Source organism: Hyperoodon ampullatus, assembly GCF_949752795.1.
Source record: "Hyperoodon ampullatus genome assembly, chromosome: X".
Classification (NCBI taxonomy): domain Eukaryota; kingdom Metazoa; phylum Chordata; class Mammalia; order Artiodactyla; family Ziphiidae; genus Hyperoodon; species Hyperoodon ampullatus.
The window spans coordinates 2,183,097-2,207,370 of NC_136913.1; the positions used below are offsets into that span (position 1 = coordinate 2,183,097).

Below are 24,274 nucleotides of genomic sequence, written 5' to 3' on the forward strand. Positions count from 1 at the left end.
TCATCGCCCGGCGCGATCTGAGGTTCTGGAACACCCCTTCCAGTTTCCGAACCGGCTCCATGGTAACCACTGCCCCCCGCCCGCCCCGCCGAGGTGACCTGAACTTGTTTCGCCGTCCCCAACCCCAGGATCCCCCTGTTGTGGTCCCCAGGGGTCCCAACGCTCGGTGGCTCCATCTGATGTCTTCCCAAGGACGACCACTCGCTCTCTCTCTTCCGAGACGGCTCCCTGGAAATTGCCCCACCTGGAACCCTCCCTCCCCTGTCCAATTTCCCAGGCGTGTGCCAGGCCAGTCCACCGCTGTGGAAGGCGGGGACGGGGTGACCTCATGCTCCATCCTCGCACCCCAGTCCCCAGCTGAACGGACAGGGAAGCGCACCCTCCAAGGTACCCGGGCACACAGTGTGTCCATCTAACCTCCCCAGAGGTGCCCTGGGGGTCCGTTCCCATCTCCTCCCCCTCCTCCTGAGATACACACCAGCATCAATGCTGGAGCTCCCCGCCAAGTCCAGCCTTGCGTCCAAGGTGGACTCAGATTCCTCCCCATGTCCCAGCCTCTTGGCTGACCCGTGGCCCCTGCACCAAGAACTCCCCCGCACCTGTCAGCCAACAAATGCCTTCTCCTTCTGTGAGATTCCGCTGCAGCATCCTCAGCGGCGTAGGATCTCCCGCCCCAAAGGGCTGACGATTCCGTCCTTACCAACCACGCTGGGATCTACCAGAGCCTCATCGGGAACTTCACAGTTTCCCTCCATCAGAATTCAAACCTCCCTTGTATAAGCATCCATCTTGCCACACCCCCCAAAATTCAAAATGGACATTTCATGATGTTTGGACAAAGAACAGAACAAGGAATTGGGAACTGGCTGTGTTCCTTCTGTCACAGCTGTCCCTTGCAGGCGATGGTGAAAGAGGAAGGAGAGCTATTTCTGGACCTTTGCTTCTGAAACTCAAGTGCAGAGGGGTCAAGGGAAGTCAGAACAGGGTGTTCTTTCCTCCTTAACTATCAGAAAAGCCAAGGGACAGGTTTACTAACTACCCGTCCATGTGCCAATGGAGATGCAGACCAGACTCAAGTCTGTGGGCAGGAAGAAAGACCTTTCCTTTAGGTCCTTTAGGGCTCGTCCTCTCCAGACTAAGACCCAAATTCCTCTACGTGGAGATCCAAGCTGTCATTTCGCCAATAATGAGAAGGATGTGCCCCATGGGTGATGGACCTCTGAGTTCTTTCATACCCAGATCTGTAGGGGAAAGCCAATGAAACATGGCTGGCTAGCTGGGTCTTCTACTGCACAATGAGTGACACGGCACTGGGACTGTCACTGGGTCCACAGGCTCATCACCAAGACGAAATGATGGAACTCCACGTGCAGGGGCTGGGCCAGGAAAGTGAGAATGCACCCACACCCACCTAATCTGTGTGTGTGCCCCTATCACAGGCGTTATCAACCAACCATCCATCCATCCGTCAACCTATCTAATCTATTCGTCTACCATCTGTGTATCCATCCATCCAGCCAGCCAGCCAGCCAGCCAGCCACCCATCTACCCAAATATCTACCTATCAATCTATTTATCTCACTATCTATTTCTATATCACCTGCCTATTCATCCTGTCTTCCTTTCTTCCTTCCATCCATCCATCCATGCATTCTTTCTTTCTATCTATCTATCATCTATCTATCTATCTATCTATCTATCTATCTATCTATCTATCTATCTATCTATCTATCTATCTATCCTGGCAGTGGTCTGTAATCAGGACTATTTCACTCCCTGGGACATTTTCTGTCAACGTCTAAAGACATTTTTTGTCATCACACCAGGGAGGGAGTGCTCCTGGCATTGAGTGGGTAGACACCAGTGGTGCTGTTAAACCTCCTTTACTGCACAGAAAAGCCGCCACCACAAAGAATTTCCTGTCCCCAAGGTCAGCGGTGCCCAGGTGAGAACGCCTGTCCTGGATCCCAGCAACTCTAAGATGCCAGCGATTTCTATACGCACAAAGGGCGGGGAGCAGACCCCGGGTCATGGTCTAGGGGCAGGGCACAAGCCTTCCTCCCTGGGACATCTTGACTGTGTCACAATCCTTCTACACTGAGTTTGTCAGCTCTTGTAAAATTATCTCTACGCTGGCTGAACTGGCCTTCAGGATGGCTTTATCCCAGAACAGAATGCATTCTCTGATGTGTGTGTAACGAACGTCCTGGCCGACTTTCAACAACGCAACCACAGTAGCACTTCAAATACCGGACGCTAATAACACTGTGGGCGAACTTGCCAAATCGTTCAAGTGGAAGTTGAAACTTGAGTCTTTGTTCGGCGTGATACCCAGAATCATTGGTATTCCCTGTGGCTTCATGTGAATGCAAGTAAGGCTCACTCAACACTTCTGGAGAGTATGAAAGGCAGATGTTGGGAGAAGCAACTCATTTCCAAGAGAAACTGCACCGCTGGGGGGATTCGATACCTGCTTCCCTCGCGGTCTCTTCCCACTAAATCTGGTGCTCCATCCAGTGGCCCCGGGCACCCTACTCCCCCCGTTCGCGGGGCTGGTCAGATACAGCGTTCTCCCCCTGTTACGTGTGGGGCACCTCTGGAGTCTGCTGACCCTAGATCAATTTAATCCCAGTTTTCAAACACCGCCGGGTCCCTCAAGTGATAATGCACAGAAAACTTCCAAAGGCTACAAGTACTTTATAATAAGACCCCCGTGCACTGAAAGACCTGCACTTAGCAAGTCACTAAGTAGTAGTGTCCACCCCAAAATCTATATGCTGAAGTCCTAACCCCCAGGACCTCAGCATGTGGCTGGATTTAGAGACGGGGTCTTTAAAAAGGGGATGAAGGTGAAATGAGGTCACTAGGGTGGGTCCTGATCCCGTAGGACTGGGGTCCTTATAGGAAGATGAGGCCAGGACACAGACACGCAGAGGGACAGCCTTGTGGACTAAAGGACCAGGAAAAATTCCTGCCTGTTGGCCATAGCACAGTTGGACCTGACATATAAAAAGACCACATTGAGGTGTGCCTGCACCCAGTGAGCTGTATGGCAACAGGAATATCAAGGTAGCAAAGAGACTGCCAGATTATAGAGCTACCACAGTGTAGAGAGATCACACTCTTTAAAAGAGAAAACCCGATTTAGATAATCTGGGGTCAAATTCCATCCCACTGAAACTAGGGCTTACGGCCTTTGTGATGGAAACAATTTAGGTACTTATCCAAAAGCAAGGAACATCGGAATACAGAATCTGTGTCCCTCTGGATCCAGCAGTCTACCCTACCTGATGAGGAAACCGCCTGATTAGCTGTCCAGGAGTAAAGGACGCAGAGTTATCTGACTACAGCTCTGTTTATCATGGTCCTCCTTTTCCCTATTCCCTTTTAACTTCCCAAAGCTCAAGGATTCTATCCTGGGGACTCCTCTGACGTAGTTAGAAAGCATCTCCAGAGCCCATCACCTAGGCTGGTCCCCACTCCAGGAGACGATGGGGTGCGTGTTACTTTGCTGGGGCTGCCGTAACCAAAGACCACAAACTGGGTGGCTTAAACAACAGAAATGCATCCTCTCATAGTTCTGGAGGCCAGAAGTCCAAGATCGGGGTGTTGGTGGGCGTGGTTCCTTGTAGAATCTCCAGGGAAGGATCCATCCTAGCTTCTTCTATAGCTTCTGGTGGTTGCCAGCAATCCCTGGGGTTCCTCGGCTTGTGGCCGCATCACCCCCAATCTCCACCTCTGTCTTCACGTGGCCTTCTCCTCTCTGTGTGTCTTTGTGTGTCTTCTCCGCTTGTTACGAGGACACCCATCACATTGGATGGAGAACCCACCTTACTCCTATAGGACCTCGACCTACGTCTCGATTACACTACAAAGAAGACCCAACTTCCAAATAAGGTCCCATTCACAGGTACTGGGGGTCAGGACATCAGGACAACAACATATCTTTTGCGGTGGCACACACAATTCAACCCACAACAAGGTGGAGCTCCCAGAATGGAAGCCATCCCCCAAGATTCCCTATAGCATCACCCTAATGTTTCCAGGGGGACGTGCCTGATCCCAGAAAATAGGCGTTGAGGTGACCTCAGCAACCCTGCTGGGCGGCATGCCCACCGCCCACGCACAGCCCTGGAAAGCGCTCCTCCCACTGGCTTCTTCCCCCTTCTCCAAACTTGTGTCTTCTCAACACCAATGTCTCAGACTTTTCGTTTTCACCATCAATTCCACCTGCTTCTCTTCCGTGTTCTCCTAATTTCACTGCAGACACATAACAGATCACGCCACTTGGTTTCCAGAGCAAACCGGAACCCAGCGGCCAGGTGCCCCGTCTTCCTGGGAAAACTCAGCCACAAAGCACCCTCGGGGACACACCCTGGGGTTCTGGCTTGAGACTTCCTGTATCTGGTAAAAGCCCAAGACCGTTCTCCGAAATCACGTGAGAATGACTTGGCAACAGATAAAGGCGTCCACATCTCCTTTATAACATGTGTCCTGAAAACCCTAGCCCACTGAAGTCTTTACCCAGAATCACTCTTTCAGTTTCTAGAAGAGACACCAGAAGTAGAAGCTTTTCGTCTTTCCAGAAGAAGATCTACACGTGTGAGATTTTCTACCCATCTTCCCACCACTTCCCAGCGAGGAGGAGACTCAGACCTGAACAGGGAGGGGTGGTGACTCTGCTGCATCGGCTAGTTTTTTGTTTGTTTCGATTTTAATGACTCAACAGTATGAGACTCTACTGACCCGTCCACACAGGCCCAACACGGCCACTGGGCTTCATAAAAGGAAAGTAAGACAAGAAGTCAGCTCCTTCCCTCTGTCACCCACCCAACATGCCACCCGTCCCTGCTCCGAGTGACACGCTGTTTCAGGCCCTGGGGACATTGCTCCGGTGGCTGTGAGTTGACAGGTGTTATCTCCCTGCACGGGGGCACATGCAAGATGCTCCAAGAGCAGGGTGGAGGCGCCTGTCTCTGTGTACAGGCAGGTGTATCGCAGAAGAAAGGCAGGTGAGGGTGAGGTGGGAGAGGCAGGGGGTGGGGAGAGGCACCACAGGGGGGCGGGTGGCCCTGGGGTGACAACATGGATGGCACCTCCCACTTTCTACTGCAGGTCACTTTCCTGGGACGATGCGGGGAAGAGCATCTGAAAAGAGCCAGAGCCAGAGGCAAAGCCAGAGCCAGGGGCAAAGCCAGAGCCCGGGATGGGCTGTTTCTAGGACACTGAGCCCCTGGGGTCATTCCCTGCGGATTTGTCAGCAGAGTCGCAGATCATCGGAGGGCCGTGCGGGTGAAGGGATCACTACGGCTGTAGTTAAAGCAAAGAACACCTTGAAAGAGGCAAGTCTGGGAGGCCAAGAACAGCTGGGCACTCGGGCCAGAGAGCGGGGCCCACGCCAGGCTGGGCGGGGAGGGGTCAGGGGCTGAAAGGGGCGTGAGGAAGGCGGCGGAACGGGTGGGAAGCAGTGGAAGGCCCCCGGGGATGGGGACGGAGAGCCCTCTGTGGACGCCCACACCTCTGGCCCCTGAGTGGGGTATGGCCTTACCCTCCGCCAGCAAAGAGCGTGGCAGAAAGAGGGATCCGTTTGGTCCCTATTGGGCACCTTCAACTGGAAGGTTCTATGAGGCATCGACATGGGGACACTGAACGGTCAACTAGAAACCCAAGAAAGGATGTGAGTGAGCAGAGGTGAGCAGGTGACTGAGGTCCCAGGAAGACCGGCTAGACAGGCTGTCCAGGGAGCTGGGGGTGGCAGTAGGGGACAGAGCCTCTGGCGGGGCCCCAGGTGCCCCTGTGGACACGCAGCTGGTGCAGGGGGCGCGGCACCAGGTGTGCCACCCTGGGCAGGCACGTGTGGGAACGGCGCCTTTCTCCGCGCGACTGGGAGCTGAGATGTCTCAGCGAAGTGTGACCCGCCGTGACTGCGCTCCATCCCACCTCCTGCGGGAAAATGCACCTGGGGCCCGGGAGGGTGGGGACCCGGAGAAGGGAGACTCACAGCTTGACCAGGAACGGGTGGCTGACTTCCTTCAGCACGGATTTCTCGTTGTGCACATGCTGTTCCTGCTTCAGGCGGATGACGTCCGGGATGCTCATCACCTTCAGGGCGAAGAAGTGTGTGCCCTGCTTCTCGCGGACCAGCTGCACGCGGCCGAACGTCCCTGTACCTGCAGTGGGGACAGGCGGTGTCAGCAGCCACGGCCCCTGGGACGGGAGACCAGCGCCCCGACCTCAAGAGAACCTGGAGGCTCGGACAACTCAGTACCGGGCGATACACCTGGTGCGAGGGCTGGGTGCCAGGCACCTGTCTGGAACAGTCAATTGAATTGATACACACACAGGATCACTTGCCCCCGAATTGTTCTTTAATAGGGGCGACTGGCCATCCTTTCTGCAAATGAGTCATCCCAGAGGAAACACACACACAAACATGCACACAGGGAAAGGCAGAATGGAAAAGGATGCTAAATACGTTCCTTCAATGTGTGTTTTTCTTTAGGTTTTCTAAATCAAGACAAGACATAGAAAATAAACTTACAGTTACCAGAGGGGATGGCAGGGGGTGGGGAGAGATAAATTAGGAGTTTGGGATTAGCAGATACGCACTACTATATATAAAACAGGTGAACAACAAGGTCCTACTGTAGAGCACAGGGAACTCGACTCAACATCTTATAATAACCTATAATAGGAAAGAATCTGAAAAAGAATAGATATGCATATATTTAACCGAATCACTTTTCTGTGCACCTAAAGCTAACACAACATTGTGAATTAACTATACTTCAGTTTAAAAAATTGGATTAAAAAAAAATCAGAAGATAACTCTTTCCATGAAAAACTTGTGAGTATCCTTGCCAGGTTCCTATTTATCCCACGAAGCACTGTATGAGAGGCTAATAAACTCAAAACTGTAGTACACGTGTTGGTGATCGCCACTGTCCTGTTAAAACAAAACAAAACAAAACAAAAAAGGCTAAGTGTAACACAGCCGTCCTCACAAGCTTCTTCCTTGAACCCATTAATGCCAGCTAAACGCACTCAGTGTTTCTGTGAAAACTTGCCAAGGGTTAGAATCAAGTGATGCAGATACTAACAGAGAGAAGAATTTAAAAAGTGCAACCACTGCAAACATGAAAGGAAATCCACAGTATACATGTAAAAGGAAATCAAACCCTCTCGTGTACCACGCTGTGACACGGTCAACCCAACGTCTCCTCCTCTTTGGTCTCCCTCCAGCCGGCAATCACTTAAGGCGCCTCTGAGATTAAAGATCCAAAGGACTTTTATCTACGGCCAGAGAAAAGGTAAAGTTGGGCAGAAAAATGACATCTGTATGTGTGACCCTCTGGATGCTTATCCAAGACGGCTGTCCTTCCTGTCCCTGTCTATCGAAGAAATAACGCAGAGGACGGGCTCTCCCAGGGGAAGAAGGTGTGGAAAACGGCCAACGAATTGGGGCTCCCTGGCTGGAAAGATGGTAATCAACATGATGAGATAGCAGGAAAAAAGGAATTCAAGGATAGCTCGAAGAGGAAAAAGACCTTCAACACGACCATACAGCCACCTTCTCCTCTTTCATAGAGTTGGGAATGCCATTTACGGCACATGGTAAGATGGAGAGGAAAAGAAAGTTATACCTATGCCATAGGTTTGGGGGGAGGGCATTTTCTACAAATTAAAATTCTCAAGCAGCAAAATAAGTCAGTACATCTACTGGCTTACGCAGCTGGGGTGAGGGACACTGATAAGTCACCTTGGCTTTTTTTTTTTTTTTTGCAGTACGCGGGCCTCTCACTGTTGTGGCTTCTCCCGTTGCAGAGCACAGGCTCCGGACGCACAGGCTCAGCAGCCATGGCCCACGGGCCCAGACGCTCCGCAGCACGTGGGATCTTCCCGGACCGGGGCACAAACCCGTGTCCCCTGCATCAGCAGGCGGACTCTCAACCACTGCACCACCAGGGAAGCCCGTCACCTTGGCTTTTAAAGGAAGTTCCCAATCGTGAATATTTTATTATTGCGGAAGTAGAAAGTGATGTGCAAACGTGAAGGAAAGAAATTGTGCCAGAAGAAGCAAATGATGAGCCCCAATACATTTTTTAAAAGTACATCCTCATCAAAAGATAATTCAGAAGTAAAAATAGAATTGTATCACAGTTAGGCAGCGTCATGTTGACAAAGTTCTGTGGAATCAGATCAACACAGAGAGGCACGTAGGGAAAGGGCTCTGAGGAGAGTGAATTGATACAGTTTAGGTGTTTTCATGAGAACACTGGTGTTTCCGTTTGGTAAAGGGCGGATGAATGGGAACCGAGGACATTGGCATGGCATCTAGTGCAAGTTTTGCCTTTGATTTGTTCTATGCACCCAAGGCAAAACAAATTAACCCGTTTGGACTCATACTGTTTTCATCTCTCTGATAGAACAGGTAGATTACTATATAAACGTTATCAATTGTCTCGCCACACGCTTAAATTCTAATGATGAAAAGAAAGACAGCACAGCTATGACTCAACAGATTTCTTTTTTTTTTTTTACCTTTCTGCCTGCAACATCGTTTAAGCTTGCTCTGAGCTGTGTGTGCCGTAAACACTGAAAACTCAAAGCAGAGCGCCTGCAGTGCAGACATGGGGGAAGTCCCTCAGCACCACAATCAGATTACAGGATGATACAGGGAAACCATCTTGTTGAAGGCAGATGAAACCAGCATGCTGTAATTTTTAAGCTGACTGGCTTTAGTGCACTGAAGACAAAAACAGCATTCAATGGTGCTGGTATGAAGCTGTTATTGCAGTAGAAAGAAAAAGGACAAACATCTTTTCCTGCTCGGTGTTGGCAGGCTCTCCAATATACATCCCCAGCTCTCAACACCTCCCATTAGAAAGTAGAGAAGCCCGCCTTTTAGCTTTGGTGCAGGTAAGGATGGTTACGTGACCCACCTCTGCCCAATAAGAGACGAAATGGAATATTATTCAGCGTAAAAATGAAGGAAAGCCTTGTTGATTATCTATTTTATATACACTAGTATGTGTATGTTAATCCCAGGCTCCTGACTGAGCCCTCCCCGTCATGTTTCCCCTTTGGTAAACATAAGTTTGGTTTTCGAAATCTGTGAGTCTGTTTCTGTTTTGTAAGTAAGTTCATTTACACCATTTTTAATTAGATGCCACAGATGAGTGACAGCATATGATCTTTGTCTAACTTACCTCACTTAGTGTGATAATCAACTATACTCCAATAAAATGAAACAACGAAGGAAATCCTACCACTTGGGACATCACGGAGGAGCCCTGAGAGCATTATGCTAAGTGAAATAAGTCCAACAGAGAAACACACACTGTATGATCTCACATATATGAGGAATCTAAAAAAAGGCAAACTCACAGAAACAGAGTCGACGGTGGTCGCCAGAGGTGAGGGGAGAGAAATGCGGGGGGAATGGATGACGGGGGTTAAAAGGTAGAAGGTTACAATTACAAAATAAATAAGTCCTGGGGATGTCAAGTAGGGCATGGTGACTACAGCTGGTAACACTGTATTGTTTACTTGAAAGCTGCTAAGAGAGTAGATCTTAAAAGTTCTCATCACAGGGCTTCCCTGGTGGCGCAGTGGTTGAGAGTCCGCCTGCCGATGCAGGGGACGCGGGTTCGTGCCCCGGTCCAGGAAGATCCCACATGCCGCGGAGCGGCTGGGCCCGTGAGCCATGGCCGCTGAGCCTGCGCGTCCGGAGCCTGTGCTCCCGTTAAAAAAGTTCTCATCGCAAGAAAAAAATGTGTAACTACGTGAGGTGATGGATGTTAACTAGATAGACTGTGGTGATCACTTTGCAACATACACGAATATCCAATCATTGTGCTGCACACCCAAAACGAATACAGTGTTATATGTCAAAAAAACGGGGGAAAAAAAAACTATTTCTCAACTACACTCCAATAAAAATTTAAAAAATAAATAAAGGGGTCACCTTGAACACAAGGTATCTCTTTACTGTGAAGTCACAACAGAGGGGGGAAAAGAAAAAGAACTGCAGAGTGAGGGGTGGGAAAGTGCAGAAAATGCATTTCACATGGTCAGAAGGGACTGACCGGCCCTCTTCCTCAGCCCCAAACCCACAAACTGTCCCGAGAGGAGGGAGGTCACACAGGGACCATGGGAAAGCCTTTGCCCTGCAGACTCCAGGTAAAAAATGCGACCGCCTTATTTTGTCTCTGAAAACCCATAATGTAAATGAAGCAGATGGAAAATCAAAGAAACTAGGATTTAAGTCTGTGGGGGTCATTTTAAGTTTGCTGGACCTGAAAACATTTGGGGAAAATCCATACAGAATGAGCACGGGAAGAGTACCGTGGAATGCCAGGTAATTACAAAAGGAGAAAATGGAAACCACTCTGGGTTTTATTTTGGGGTATGGGGATCAGAGGAGTAATGACAGAAATGACAGGGAGGCCACTCCCTCTGATTTCACCCTCCATCCCCCTCTGGTCTCCCCACCTTTTCCCGCAGCACGTTCTATAGAAAAAATCCACTAATGGACCAACACGCCAGAAAACCGACATCGCCCATCTGGACCCTACTCAAGCTCTGTGCTGGGAGGGGACCCACGGTGGGCCTGGTCCTGTCTGGGTCACCTACACACAGTTTTTCTAACGCTCCTCCCACCAGTTGAGGGTTGAATTGTGTCCCCCAAGAGACAGATTCAATTCCTGACCCTGGAACCTGGGAACGGGAGCTTATCTGGAAACAGGGTCTTTGCAGAGGTGATAAAGTGAAGGGTCTGAGATGAGGTCCTCCTGGATGAGGGTGGCCCTACATCCAATGACAGGGTCCTTCCAAGAGACAGAAGAGGAAAGACACAGACACAGAGGAGAAGCCAAGTGAAGACAGAGGCAGAGACGGGAGGGATGTGGCCGCAAGCCCAGGGACGCCTGGAGCCCCCAGAAGCTGGAAGAGGAGGGAAAGACCCTCCCCTGGAGCCTCTGGAGAGAGCGTGGCCCTGGGGCACCTTGACCCCAGACATCTGGTCTCCAGGATTCAGAGAGGATGAATGCCTATGGTTTTAAGCTTCCCAGTTTGGCGGTAATTTGTTATGGCAGCTCCAGGGGTACAGATTCAACCAAGAGATGCAAGGATTCTTCTAGCACCCTTCTTATTTAATCACCTAATACTATGTGTTCATGTTTTTGCATACAGAACCTAACAGGATTTTTGCGTATCTTCCTCCTGTTTGAGAACACGTTTGGAAATGAAAATTTACATTTTTCAAATACCCCAGCAGGGATCTGCTCAAGTCTTTTGATACACTGATGTGGTTTGGGAAATCTGGGGAAATTTAAAGGCCAACACTGAGGACACTACACTCCATTGTCTTTGGCCAGATAGTTGATGAGGAGATAGTCAAGGAAAACAATCAGAATTCATAAAAAGAAAAGCCGCTCTGTTCTGGAAAAGTGATGAACTTTCCAAAAGCTTATCAAAAGAAGCATGCAAACCATGAGTCTGCTCCAAGAGAGAACAGGATGATAGCTAACAATAGCAACATTTTCTGGGCAAAGGAAACATTGCTGGGTTTCTGCTCCGGTGGGGTAAGCCCCTGGCCTGCCCTCACCAGGAGCACGCCCCCGCCAGAAAAGGGAATTTCTCTTGGAGACTCTGAAACAGGAAGTTTCACCAGAAAGACAGCCAAATTCCACATTCCCTTTTATGAGTTGCATTTGCATTTCATGTTTTAATTACTGGGAAGTGAGAAGATTCCTCCCCTTACAAAGGTTTTTGTAAAAGTGTATACGCATAATGTCTCCTGTGAAAAATGGACTTAATTAAGCTTACTGTTATGACATAGAAGTCTGGCTTCCCAATGACTATTTTTTTTTATCCTTGAGACTGCAGCAATCAAATGAAATATGCAATACCCCTCTATCTATTTCTAGATACCTCTGACAAAATTTAGCCTTGAAGAAACACACTGCTTTTTTATTACTTTACATCGTGGAGACCATCGGCAGTGACGTTACCTTACACACTTCCGTCTTGTTGCTTTAAGGAAAAAAGACTCCCCAAGAAAGGACGTATCCACTCTTTGATAATGAAAGGGGGAGAAACAAACCCTTTGAGGACATGTTTAAGGAGAACATTTATTTCACAAATACAGGAAAACACAACTTGAAATAACAGGATCATGCTAACAACCCGTGGAGCAGAATCAAGACAGAAATTCCACCAAGGTAGAAATTAGCAAAGACTGGTTAAACGTGCAAAGGGAGTCCTGTACGTAAAAACCGTATTTCCTGTGTTCTGTTGAAAATTAGGGAACTGAACCATTTTTTAACCTGACGAGAAATCACCTTTTCTTTTCTTCCTGTTTCAGAGATTCAGAAATAGTATTGGTTCCCTAAAAATGACTGAGTTCGTGCTTTGAAGGGTCTGCTCTAAATAGGATGAAGTCTGGGGGGAGATTGGGATTGACATACACACACTACTATATATAAAATAGATAACTAATAAGGACCTACTGTAGAGCACAGGGAACTCTACTCAATACTCTGTAATGACCCATATTTTAGAAAAGAATTCTATTTTTCTATATTTTAGAAAAGAATTCTATTCTTTTAGAAAAGAATCTAAAAAAGATATATGTATTACTGAATCACTTTGCTGTACACCTGAAACTAACACAACATTGTAAATCAACCAAACTCCCGTAAAAAGTTCAAACAATAAATCAATAAATAGGATGAAGTCTCGTCCACACAGCAAGGGAGGGGCAGTTCTTTTTTTATGCAAACAATCCTTAAACACACACACACACATTTTCCATTCTGGGTCCACGCTGGGGATGAAACAATTCTGACCAGGAGGTGCCACGGCTGGGGGGATGGATTCGGGGGTCTGAGATGTCAAGACCTGTCTTTCACATCTGTGGGCCTAATCCAGCAATGAAAAACATCAGCTTCATCCTTCTAATCCATGCTTTACCCAAAGATCCCAGGGTGGCCTCCCGGGTGTTACCTTCTTACAAGGGATAAAAGCACCTTCTGGACCCAGCATCGAAGCTCAGATTTCGTGCAGAAAGCCTTTCAGCGACCTCCACTGTTACCCAAAGAAGGCCCACTAGGGAGACCCTATAAAGCCAGTTCTTGGTTTTAACTTCGTCCTTTTTTTATGGAGGATGTTATCACTGGGGGTCCCGGAGGAGGGCACGTGGGGACTCCCCTCTGTGGACTCTTCTACAACTTCTCCTGCGTCTTCAACTACTGACTTAATCGTCTTACACTATGTCAAAATAAAACGTTCTTGTAAAAAACCGCGCCTGTCGTACACCCTAGAGGATCCTATGCCCCACGTGACCATCTTCAAGAAACCCTGTGTCCGAAATCCATAGACTCCAGATTCGACCAGAGATACTTTGCTAAAGGCATCGGTAGAGAAGGACCGATGGTACCAGCTCACCTGCCTTCTTTTTCTTAACCTGACTGTATCCCCCCAACCCCTGTCAAAAACAGGAAGGAACGGATACACAGATACGTGGACAGATAGAAAGAATGGAGAGATGGATGAACGATAGACAGACGACAGACAGATATGGGCTTTGTAAGCCTGTTTCCCAAAGAGGAGATAAAACCTCATCACAATCCACCTGACAATTACCTGTAATCTCCATCTTCATTTAGTAACAGCCGACGCAACTTTAGGACAGTCCAAACCACTCTGTCAAACCTTAAAGCACAGAGAGCTGGGAAGAGGATTAAATACACCCGTCACCCGGTTTCTGACGTCAAGAAACCTCACTCCTGAAGACTCCCGGGATCCGGATGCCAACTAATTTCAACTCACTTCCCACAGCCGTCTGATACAGAGAAGGCTTTTTTTGTTTAATATTTATTTTACTTATTTTACTTTTGGCTGCGTCGGGTCTTAGTTGCGGCATGCAGCGGGCTCCTTTGCTGTGGCGTGCGGGCCTCTCTCTAGTTGTGGCGCGAGGGCTCAGTAGTTGTGGCACGCGGGTTTAGTTGCTACGTGGCATGGGGGATCTTAGTTCCCCAACCAGGATCGAACCCACGTCCCCTGCACTGGAAGGCGGATTCTTAACCACTGGACCACCAGCGAAGTCCAGAGAAAACTATTTTTTTTAATGGAACTATAGGTAATTTACAATGTTGTGTTAGTTTCAGTTTACAGCAAGTGATTCAGTTCTTTACATATATATATATATTCTTTTTCAGATTCTTTTCCATTATAGGTTATTACAAGATATTGAGTACAGTTCCCTGTGCTCTACAGTAAGTCCTTGTTGTTCATCTATTTTATATATAGCAGTGTGTACCTGTTAATCCCAAACTCCTAATTTATCTCTCCATCCCAAGACCCACTATCCCCTTTGGTAACCAGAAGTTTGTTAGAGGTAAAGCTTTTTCAGGGGAGCATCTCATGATCACAAAGACACCAACTGCAAGAGTTCTTAGTACGTATCCACCCCATCCCGAAACAGTCTGCACCCGCCCCTCGTATACTGAGCATAATCATACCCAAATGATAACGACAATTTTTCAATACCTGTTTCTACTGGTAGGAAGGGAGCTGAGCTAAAGCTCAGAAATAGGTGCCCCAACCATCTCTAAAGAAAGACCTGCCTTACTGGCCATCCCACCCCCTGCACCCTCCACTTCTTTGTAACCTGCGATCTCTCTTGAAGTTGCGACGGATGCTCAGTGTGCCTTGCACTGGGGTATCCCAGATGCTAACAAAACAGAACCAGGCGCGGCCAAGGGGAGAGAGAGTGTGGGTGGAAGAGACCCAACCTGCCCTGAAATGCAGGATAAAAGACAGCCGACAGGCCGGTGGTGGGTGGAAAACTGCCACAGGAGCACAGCTTCCAAGAAAGGATGGCATCTCTTCCCTGTGACGCTGGGAAAGAGGAGGCGGTGGATAATGTGCTTCAACCCAGGTCCCCTCAGCGGGAGCAGAATCCCCACACCCCGTATATCACCTGCTGGGCCAGTGGGTTGAGCTCTGCGTTGGGTTTCGAGGGAACGCTCTTCTTCCTCACACTTATATATGGGCGAAGTAGGTTAAGGTACAGAGGTTAACACAGGATGTATATAATATTAAGGGTTGCAACTGGGAGACTCCTGAGCCACCCAGTGACCCTCAAGGGGCTACAGAGGGGTCTGGACCACGCTTCAGAGCCGAGGCTGCCTGAGGATCACACACCCCCGGCCTCGTCGTGCCGTGGCCTCTGATGCAGCAATTCTGCAAGATGGGGGCCAGACAGAGGGGGACATACCCCCAATCGCTAGCATTCCCAGAGGTGGGAAGAATTCAGCAGACCCGTAGGTGAGCCTGGGACACGGCAGGCAGCCTCGGCATCAGCAGCGTCACCTGGCCACCCAGGGGGATCCCGGGGTCCCTTCCAACACCCTTCCACCACCAGTGGACCCCAAGTGCCATCAGCAGGCACCCCCTTTGCCTGGAACCCCGCCTGCAAGGTGTCAGAAATCACTTGTCTCCTCCATCCAACAGGAGCAAAGGTTTTATCTCCTTAACTGTTTAGACAAGTGAAATTAGTTTGGAGATGTTTAAACCAATTGAAAAAAGGATCTATAATTTCTAAGGAGGCTGAAAGAAGGCAGTATGTGAAGGAAATGTCAGCCCACTGTTGATAGTGATATGTGCTTCTCTATGTTGAAAAGACTTTTAAAAAAACAATAAATTTATTTATTTATTTATTTATGGCTGCGTTGGGTCTTCGTTGCTGCGAACGGGCTTTGTCTAGTTGCGGCGAGCGGGGACTACGCTTTGTTGTGGTGCACGGGCTTCTCACTGAGGGGGCTTCTCTTGTTGCGGAGCACGGGCTCTAGGCGCGCGGGCTTCAGTAGTTGTGGCCCACAGGCTCAGTAGTTGCAGCTCACGGGCTCTAGAGCACAGGCTCAACAGTTGCGGTGCACGGGCTTAGTTGCTCCACGGCATGTGGGATCTTCCAGGACCAGGGCTCGAACCGCGTCCCCCTGCACTGGCAGGTGGACTCCCAACCACTGCACCACCAGGGAAGTCCCTGAAAGGGGCTTCTGCAGACAGATACAAGATACTAAGGCTGGGTACCTGGAGTCAGCCAGGGATGCAGTGATGGAGGCAGATGGGGACCAAAAACAGGGATGCATTTCCATGTACAATTTTCATTTTTTAAATCTGTGAGCTATAGAAATGTTTTAGGTACATGATAGTTAAATCTATGTTAAGTTGATCAATTCAATAAACATACATTATATAATTATTGCAAGATAATTACTACGCCATAATGAAAGAATGTATCGTTGTAAAACCCAGTTCTTTTCCTTGAGGTTTCCCCCCTTAAGGTAACATCAGAAAAGCTTATAAACTACAACACATGACATCATGTGTCCCAAGCCTGCAGTTCTCCTTTTCAAAGTTGGCTTTTGGAAATTATGGCTGCAAACTAGTACAAACTTCTGTTTTACAGGGGAAAAAAAAAACCTTTAGAAGGTGTTTTTGAAAGAATGTGTGCTAACTCTGGTTAAAATTAGAATTGTGGAACTGTACACTTTGAAAGGGTGAATTTTATGGTTTGTGAATTATCTCTTAATAAGCAAAATTTACCCCCCAAAAATGTGTGCTTTGGATAAAGTTATGAGGATTTTTTTTTTTAACTTGGAATCTTTAACTTCAAAGATCAGCTGATTAAACTGGACCCAATTCATCTGAGCCTGGGTGGGAGAGGTTAGAGTTGTGAGTTCACTAGTCTAGACAGATTAAAAAAAAAACAAAAAACAAGGAATTCCCTCAAAATGTTGCTGAGTCAAGCCACATTCCATTTCCCAGTGCCCGACGGTAGAACAGATATTTCAGAACCACAATCCTTCTATTTACAGATTAATTACTAAGTTACACTCTCTCTTAAGAAAGATACGAAGCGTATAATCACGAAAGAAAAAAGAAACACAGAAGTCCCTCCCACCAACCCCAAAGCTAACGAATGTGACACAAGGAAATGCCTGGAATTCCTGGCCCTGCACTGGGCTCCCTAAGAGGAGATATGAGGGACTTTGAACCGCGCTTGGTGACACTTCACCCAGGAGCACAAAGGTTGGTCTTGGTCCTCTGACGAGACAAGCCGGGCAGGTTAAAAGTCACAGCCCGGTACTGCATCCAGGGTGGGATGTGATGATGTCATAGCAACCCCCAAAGTTACGAACAGTGCACTGCGACGTTTCTTGACCTCGCCATAATTGACACTCTGGGTTAGATAATTCGGGGGTCGGGGGGAGAGGGTGTGTGCTGGGCACCGTGGGGTGTGGAGCACGATCCCTGGTCTCCACCCACCACATGTCAGTAGCCTCCCCCCGCATTTGTGACACCCCAAATGCCTCCAGACATTGTCAAGTGTTCCCCCAAGGAGCAGAATCCCCTTGGTTGAAGACCACTGGTATAGACAGATGGATGATGGATGGACGACACATAGAAGATAGATAATAGGTAGGTGGTAGATAATAAGAGTGGTGACAGATGATAGCTAGATAGAAAAAGGTGATAAACGGATGGATGGATGGATGGATACATGGATAGATAGATATAGAAGATAGATGATAAATGGATGGATGGATAGATATAGGTATAGATGGATACATACATACATAATAGAGAAATAGAGATGGCAGATAGATGATAGAGAAATACAGACAGATAATAGATGGGTAAATAGATAATAGGTAGACTGGTAGATGAGAGATGGATAGATAGGTATGGAGAGATGAAAGATTTATAGATTTGATAGACGGTACATAGATATAATAGATTAATGATAGGTGGATGGATAGATGATTGAGAGACAGACAGACAGACAGGGTCTCTCATGTCAACGCAGAGTTTCTCTGCCTCAGCACTACTGACACTGGGGCTGGATGAGTCTCGGATGCAGGGCGTGCTGGGCCCTGTGGGCTGTGGAGCAGCTTCCCTGGTCTCCACCCACCAGGTGTAACAATCAGTAATGTCTCCAGATGCTGCCAAGTGTCCCGTTCTGAAGCACCAACTTGGAGCAAGACAGCCCAGTCAAACTTTCTGTGGTGACAGAAACAAACAGTCTACGTCCGTGCCGTCCAACTCGTGGCCACGAGCTCACAGCGGCTCCTGAGACTGGGCAACTGGCTTTGATCGTCTTTCATGTGGCCAGCAGCTGGTGCCGCACCTCAGCTCACGCTCAACTCTTGCGTCAAGTGTCAATTCGCCCCTATGGAAATGTAGAGAATGCTGAGACTCTGACAACATAGTTTATGTGGCCCATGCTGTGAAGACCACCTAGCTCTCTAAGCAAAAATGGGGTCAGGGACTTCCCTGGTGGCACAGTGCTTAAGACTCCACACTCCCAGTGCAGGGGGCCCGGGTTCGATATCTGGTCAGGAAACTAGATGCCACATGCATGCCACAACTAAGAGTTCACATGCTGCAACCAAGGAGCCCGCGAGCCGCAACTAAGACCCCGTGCAACCAGATAAATAAGTATTAAAAAAAAAAAACAACTGGGTCAATCTAAGGAAGCGAGGCATCCGTCCCACCACTACTGATATACTGCTGTGTGCTGGACGCTCTGCACGATTCAGAAACAGCCACAATCCACACCAGGCTGGTCCCTCGTATCTTGTTTTGTTACCATCGTGCGGGAAAGGCTGGCAGTAAACCTTAACGACAACAGCCATCCTGACTCTGATGCGCTCATCTGTGTTTCATGGGCCTCTAAGGCTGCAGGACTTCAGAACACAGGTGTGTTGAGGAACATATGGATGGACCTCACCTTGGGGTGAAGGTCGGGAAAGACGTTCATTTTTGAGGAAGGGAAGTTTCCAGTGGAAATTGGAGGGTGGGGTGGACTGGAGAGTAGACGCTCATTGAAATTAAGGACGGGTGGGACTTCCCTGGTGGCTCAGTGGTTAAGAATCCACCTACCAATGCAGGGGACACGGGTTCCAGCCCTGGTCCGGGAAGATCCCACATGCCGCGGAGCTACTAAGCCCGTGCGCCACAACTACTGAGCCCACGCGCTACAACTACTGAGTCCACGTGCCTAGAGCCCGTGCTCCTCAACAAGAGAAGCCACCGCAATGAAAAGCCCGTGCACCGCAACACAGAGTAGCCCCCGCTCGCCGCAACTAGAGAAAGCCCGTGTGCAGCAACGAAGACCCAACGCAGCCAAAAACATAAAATAAAATAATTAAAAATTTAAAAAAAAAGAAATTAAGGATGGCAAAGGCCACAGAGAGAATGGAGATTCATGAGGATGGAGGAAACAGGGCAAGAGAAGGCAGGGATTCTGAAATCCTTTCATCGCGTTCTTTAGGCAACGGATTACAGGAAATCACGCGGCGGGCAGGGGGGAAGTGCCTGGCTGATCTGAGCTCGGCGTGTTTTCCGTTTTGTTTCAGAGATTTCCCTGCGGTTGCAGAAGCCAGTAGGAAGGACGAAAGACGAGTGTGGAGTGAAAGAACAAATCCTGCATGAGGCTGGAGGGGACGGGCTAGGAGAGGGAGGGAGGAGAAGCCCACAGGGTAGCGCTGAGGCATCTGAGAAGGTCATGATTTAAAACTTGAAAAAAGATCCTGTACTTTTATGAAGATGTATTTTATATAACTTAACAACGCTAAAATATAGTAGGATTTTTTGAGAATGTTATTGTAATATATGTTATTGTTTGCACAGACTTTTATGCATAATTCACTCTAAAAGTATACAGTGTATGGTCTAAGAAAGAAAAAAAAAAGACAGGAAACAGGAAACCCTGGCAGGTGTCCAAAGGGTCCACTGAGTTGTTCTGTTTTGGGGAGGGTGGCGACAAGTTCCATGTTGGACCCTGCGGATGCCTGGAAGAGCAGGGATGTACTGGGTTCAATCGAGCCCCCAAAGATTCATGCCCACCCAGAACCTTAGCATGGGACGTTACTTGGAAACAGGGTCTTTGCAGAAGTGATGAAGTGAAGGGTGTGAGATGAGGTCCTCCTGGAGGAGGGTGACCCTACATCCAATGACAGGGTCCTTCTAAGACACAGAAGAGGAGAGACCCAGACACAGAGGAGAAGCCCCGGGAAGACAGAGGCAGAGACGGGAGGGAGGCAGCCCCAAGCCCAGGGACGCCTGGAGCCCCCAGAAGCTGGAAGAGGCAGGAAGGACCCTCCCCAGGAGCCTCTGGAGGGAGCGCAGCCCTGGGACACCTCGACCTCAGACGTCTGGTCTCCAGGACTGGGGGAGGATGGATGCCTGTTTCTGTAGGTCACCTGGTTTGTAACGATTTGTAACAAGAGCCTCTGGAAATTAATCTAAGGGGCCCCTGAATGTTGGGGGGAGAGAGATAAACCCACCCAACAGGCACTGCCTTGGAGACCAGCCTGCAAGCTCTCAAGAGAAAGGTGCAGGTGACAGCTGTGCCTTTGGCAGCCACCAGCTCCAGGATGGTAACTAAAGTCACAAGCGTGGATCAGATCACCCTTTGGACTTTAGAAAATCCTCCTTTGTGATATCCAGCCATCCTGGTGAAAACTCTTTTGTTTCTCTTTTATTGGAACTTCCTATTATTGCTGATGGATACAGTATCTTGTCAAACTTCTCTGAAAATATGACTCAAAGTGAGACTTTAAAAAAAATTCCTCTTATGTTCCCTTGTTTGTTTTCAGCTTCTCTTAGGTTCCCTGAATTATTGGCTTTCTCTGGGATCTCAAGTCTTCTGCTATCCTGATGTCTCAGACTGTGTAAAGCTATCGAACAAGGCGAGTTTGGTGGCTGTTTCCTGTTAAGAACAAGGGTCTACAGAGGACCACTCAAGTTTCCACGTGTGAGCGAGGCTGGGACCCTCGGCGTGAGAAAATTAGGAGAAGGTCACCCTTAGACAGCAAACACTGCCTTCCGTCTCTTTACTAAATAAGCTGTTCCAACAGTGCTGATGGTTTTCCGGGCACCGTGGTCATCACAGGAGCTGTGGAGTTCTCCAGGGATCCCTGTGCTTTGTTACTCAATCCTAACTTTTTTTTTTTTTTTTTTTGGCCACGCCATGCGGCTCGCGGGGACCCCAGTTCCCGGACCAGGGATCGAACCCGGGGCCCTCGGCAGTGAAAACGCCAAGTCCTAACCACTGGACCGCTGGGGAAGTCCCACTCAATCCTCACTCTTGTTAGAGATCGTCTGGGGTCTGGCGTGTCCAGCCCTCCCCACGCTGCTTCGTCCACACTATCCTACACGCTGCCATCTGCTCTTGGCTGTCCAGAAGTCTGATGCAACTTCTAAGCTGTGTGTGACACCTGCAGCTCCTTCGTGACGACTGTCTGTATCTACGTTATTGCTGTATTCCTGAAAATAAACTGTATTATCAGTTTAATGGAAACTTGGGAGAGGGAGACTATGAGGTGTGTGTGTGTGTGTGTGTGTGTGTGTGTGTGTGTGTGTGTGCACGTACCAGCAAGCAGGTGGCATCTGCGGGCAGTCAGGTGGCCACATGACATCAGAGGTCTCTGCACTATTGATACTATGTATACAATAAACAACTAATGCGAAGCTACTGTAGAGCACAGGGAACTCTACTCAGTGCTCTGTGGTGACCTAAACGGGAAGGGAATCCAAAAAAGAGGCGACATATGTAAACGTAGAGCTGATTCACTTTGCTGTACAGCAGAAACTAACACAACATTGCAAACCAACTATACTCCAATAAAAATTAATTAATAAAGTCTCTGGCAATATTTACAATAGGGAGAGGCTGGAAATAAATTACACACACACACACACACACACACACACACACACACACACCTGAGAGACACAGGTTGGGTTCCAGACCAACTCAATAAAGCAAACATGGCAATAAATCGAGTCACAGGAAATTTTTGGTTTTCCAGGGTGTATAAAAGTGATATTTCCCAGTTGATAGACTCCCCTGTAGTCTATTAAGCGTGCAATAGCATTTTGTCTAAAAAACAATGTACAGACCTTCGTTTTAAAATAGCTTCTTGCTAAAAACTGCAGACCATCCTCTGAGCCTTCAGGGACTTGTCGTAGTAACATCCAAGTTCCCTGGTCCCAGATACCATGACCCATATAATCATAATGAAAACGTTTGAAATATGGCGAGAATGACCAACATGTGACCCAGAGACACAAAGGGAGCAAGTGCTGTTGGAAAAATGGCACCCACAGGCTTGCTTGAGGCGGGGCTGCCACAAACCGTCAATTTGTAAAAAACGCGGCATCTGCGAAGTGCAATAAAGCAAGCTATGCCTGTGTGTATATATATTTAGAACTATAACTTTCACTACATCTTCTCAAGGAAGATGTAGTTTATCTTCTGCTGACAAACTCAATCTTCCCATCAGTGAAGATGTTTTGCCCATTTGAAAGTGTTTTTTTATGAAATCTTCAAGTAACCATAAGAATATGGTTCATAGAGAAACAGAAGACATGCTATAAGGGGTCCGTGTGGAACATGCAACCAGAGATGTTTAGAAAATAGCAGCTGATATTCAATCACTTTTGGAAAATATACGTATGCCTCTGGACGTTTACTTATACTAGGGAAAGAAGGTCTTTTTGACGTGTAATTTATCTCAGGTGTCATAATGAATCAGGGGATGGCCGAGAATTTTATTAAAGAACTGTTTCCATTGGTATCACTAACAGTGCCTGAGAAATCACTTAAAAATGATCCTGAGGTAGTGGCACCCCAGAAGGAAGGCATTCTGATGTCTGATTTTGTTTACCTATACAACTGCTGAGATTCTTAAGTGTGTAAGCTGTGCTGTCCAATGCAGTAGTTACCAGACACATGTGGCTTATTTAAAGTCCAATGAAGTGAGGTTGAATCAAATAAAGAAGTTGATGATGACCCAGCAATCCCACTCCTGGGCATATATCCAGACAAAACTGTAATCCAAAAAGACACATGTACCCCTATGTTCATAGCAGCACTATTCACAATAGCCAAGACATGGAAGCAACCTAAATGCCCATCGACAGAGAAACAGATAAAGATGTAGTACGTGTATACAATGGAATATTACTCAGCCATAAAAAAAGAATGAAATAATGCCATTTGCAGCAACATGGATGGACGTAGAGATGATCATACTAAGTGAAGTCAGACAGAGAAAGACAAATATCATATGATACCACTTATATGTGGAATCTAAAATACAACACAGATGAACTTACTTACATAACAGAAACAGGCTCACAGACATAGAAAACAGACTTGTGGTTTCCAAGGAGGAGGAGAGGTGGGGGAGGAATGGAGTGGGAGTTTGGGGTTAGCAGGTGCAAACTAGTATATATAGGATGCATAAATAACAAGGTCCTACTGTAGAGCACAGGGAACTCTATTCAATATCCTGTGACAAACCATCATGGAAAAGAATGTTACATATGTATAACTGAATCACTTTGCTTTGCTGTACACCTGAAACTAACACAATATTGTATATCAACTATACTTCAATAAAATAAATTTTTTAAAAAGAAGCTGGTACATCAGCTGGTCACCATAGCAACATAGATTATAGGACATGGTCCTCATGGCACCAAGTTCTGTTGGACCATATGCTGCTCTAAAGAATCCAAGAACAGGAGAAGAAGTTTGCTATGAGAGAATCCAGGAGAGGCAACTGGCTCAAGAACCAGGCATACAAACATGCTCAACTAGTCACGCTCAACTACTCTTGTTGAGTCTACTCAGGAGCCTGGCTCATTTGCATAATAGGGCTGAGGCCGCCATATTGCTCCCAAACTGAGAATCACCTTTATTTCCTGATAGGGGAGGATCAGGGCTCAGCCCTAAACTTATCCTTGGTAACAGAAAACAGGACTAAAGTTGCATAATAGTCTTTACAATGTTTAGACCATTCACGTGATGGTTAATGGAAAGCATGGATCCTGCTGAAATATCCCCCAGCTGACCAACCGCTGGGTTCTCGGAGCACAAGAACCTTTCTTCTTCTAAAGCCCCTGACCCCGATCCTTGTCTCTTCTCTCTCTTGCTGATCACATCCCTGAGAGGTGACCCTTCCTCAAACTGACCTCACGCTTTGAACTCTTGCCAGGGTAACCGACAGCCAGCAACACATCCATTCTTCCAGTGCCTGGCTGGACAAATATTCTGGGGTCCCTACTGTGCCCCAGGGTACAGAGTGATACACAGTGTGGTAGACATAGACCCAGGCCACCTTCAAGCCCCTCAATGTCCACTTCAGAGCCCCCCACGCTCAAAGCAGCACCTCTCAAACTCTCTGATCTC

At 47.9% G+C, this 24,274-nt stretch overlaps 1 protein-coding gene across 1 annotated transcript in view; it reads right to left on the bottom strand.

Annotated features, from left to right (window-relative positions):
* PRKX (protein kinase cAMP-dependent X-linked catalytic subunit) overlaps nucleotides 1-24,274 on the bottom strand; it is a gene marked incomplete at its 5' end in the record, with an annotated part of 83,471 nt that overhangs the window by 45,091 nt on the left and 14,106 nt on the right. The window contains one exon of the mRNA XM_079727861.1: nucleotides 6,002-6,170. Within this exon, the coding sequence (XP_079583987.1) occupies nucleotides 6,002-6,170 (169 nt within the window). The remainder of the gene's footprint in view (nucleotides 1-6,001; nucleotides 6,171-24,274) is intronic.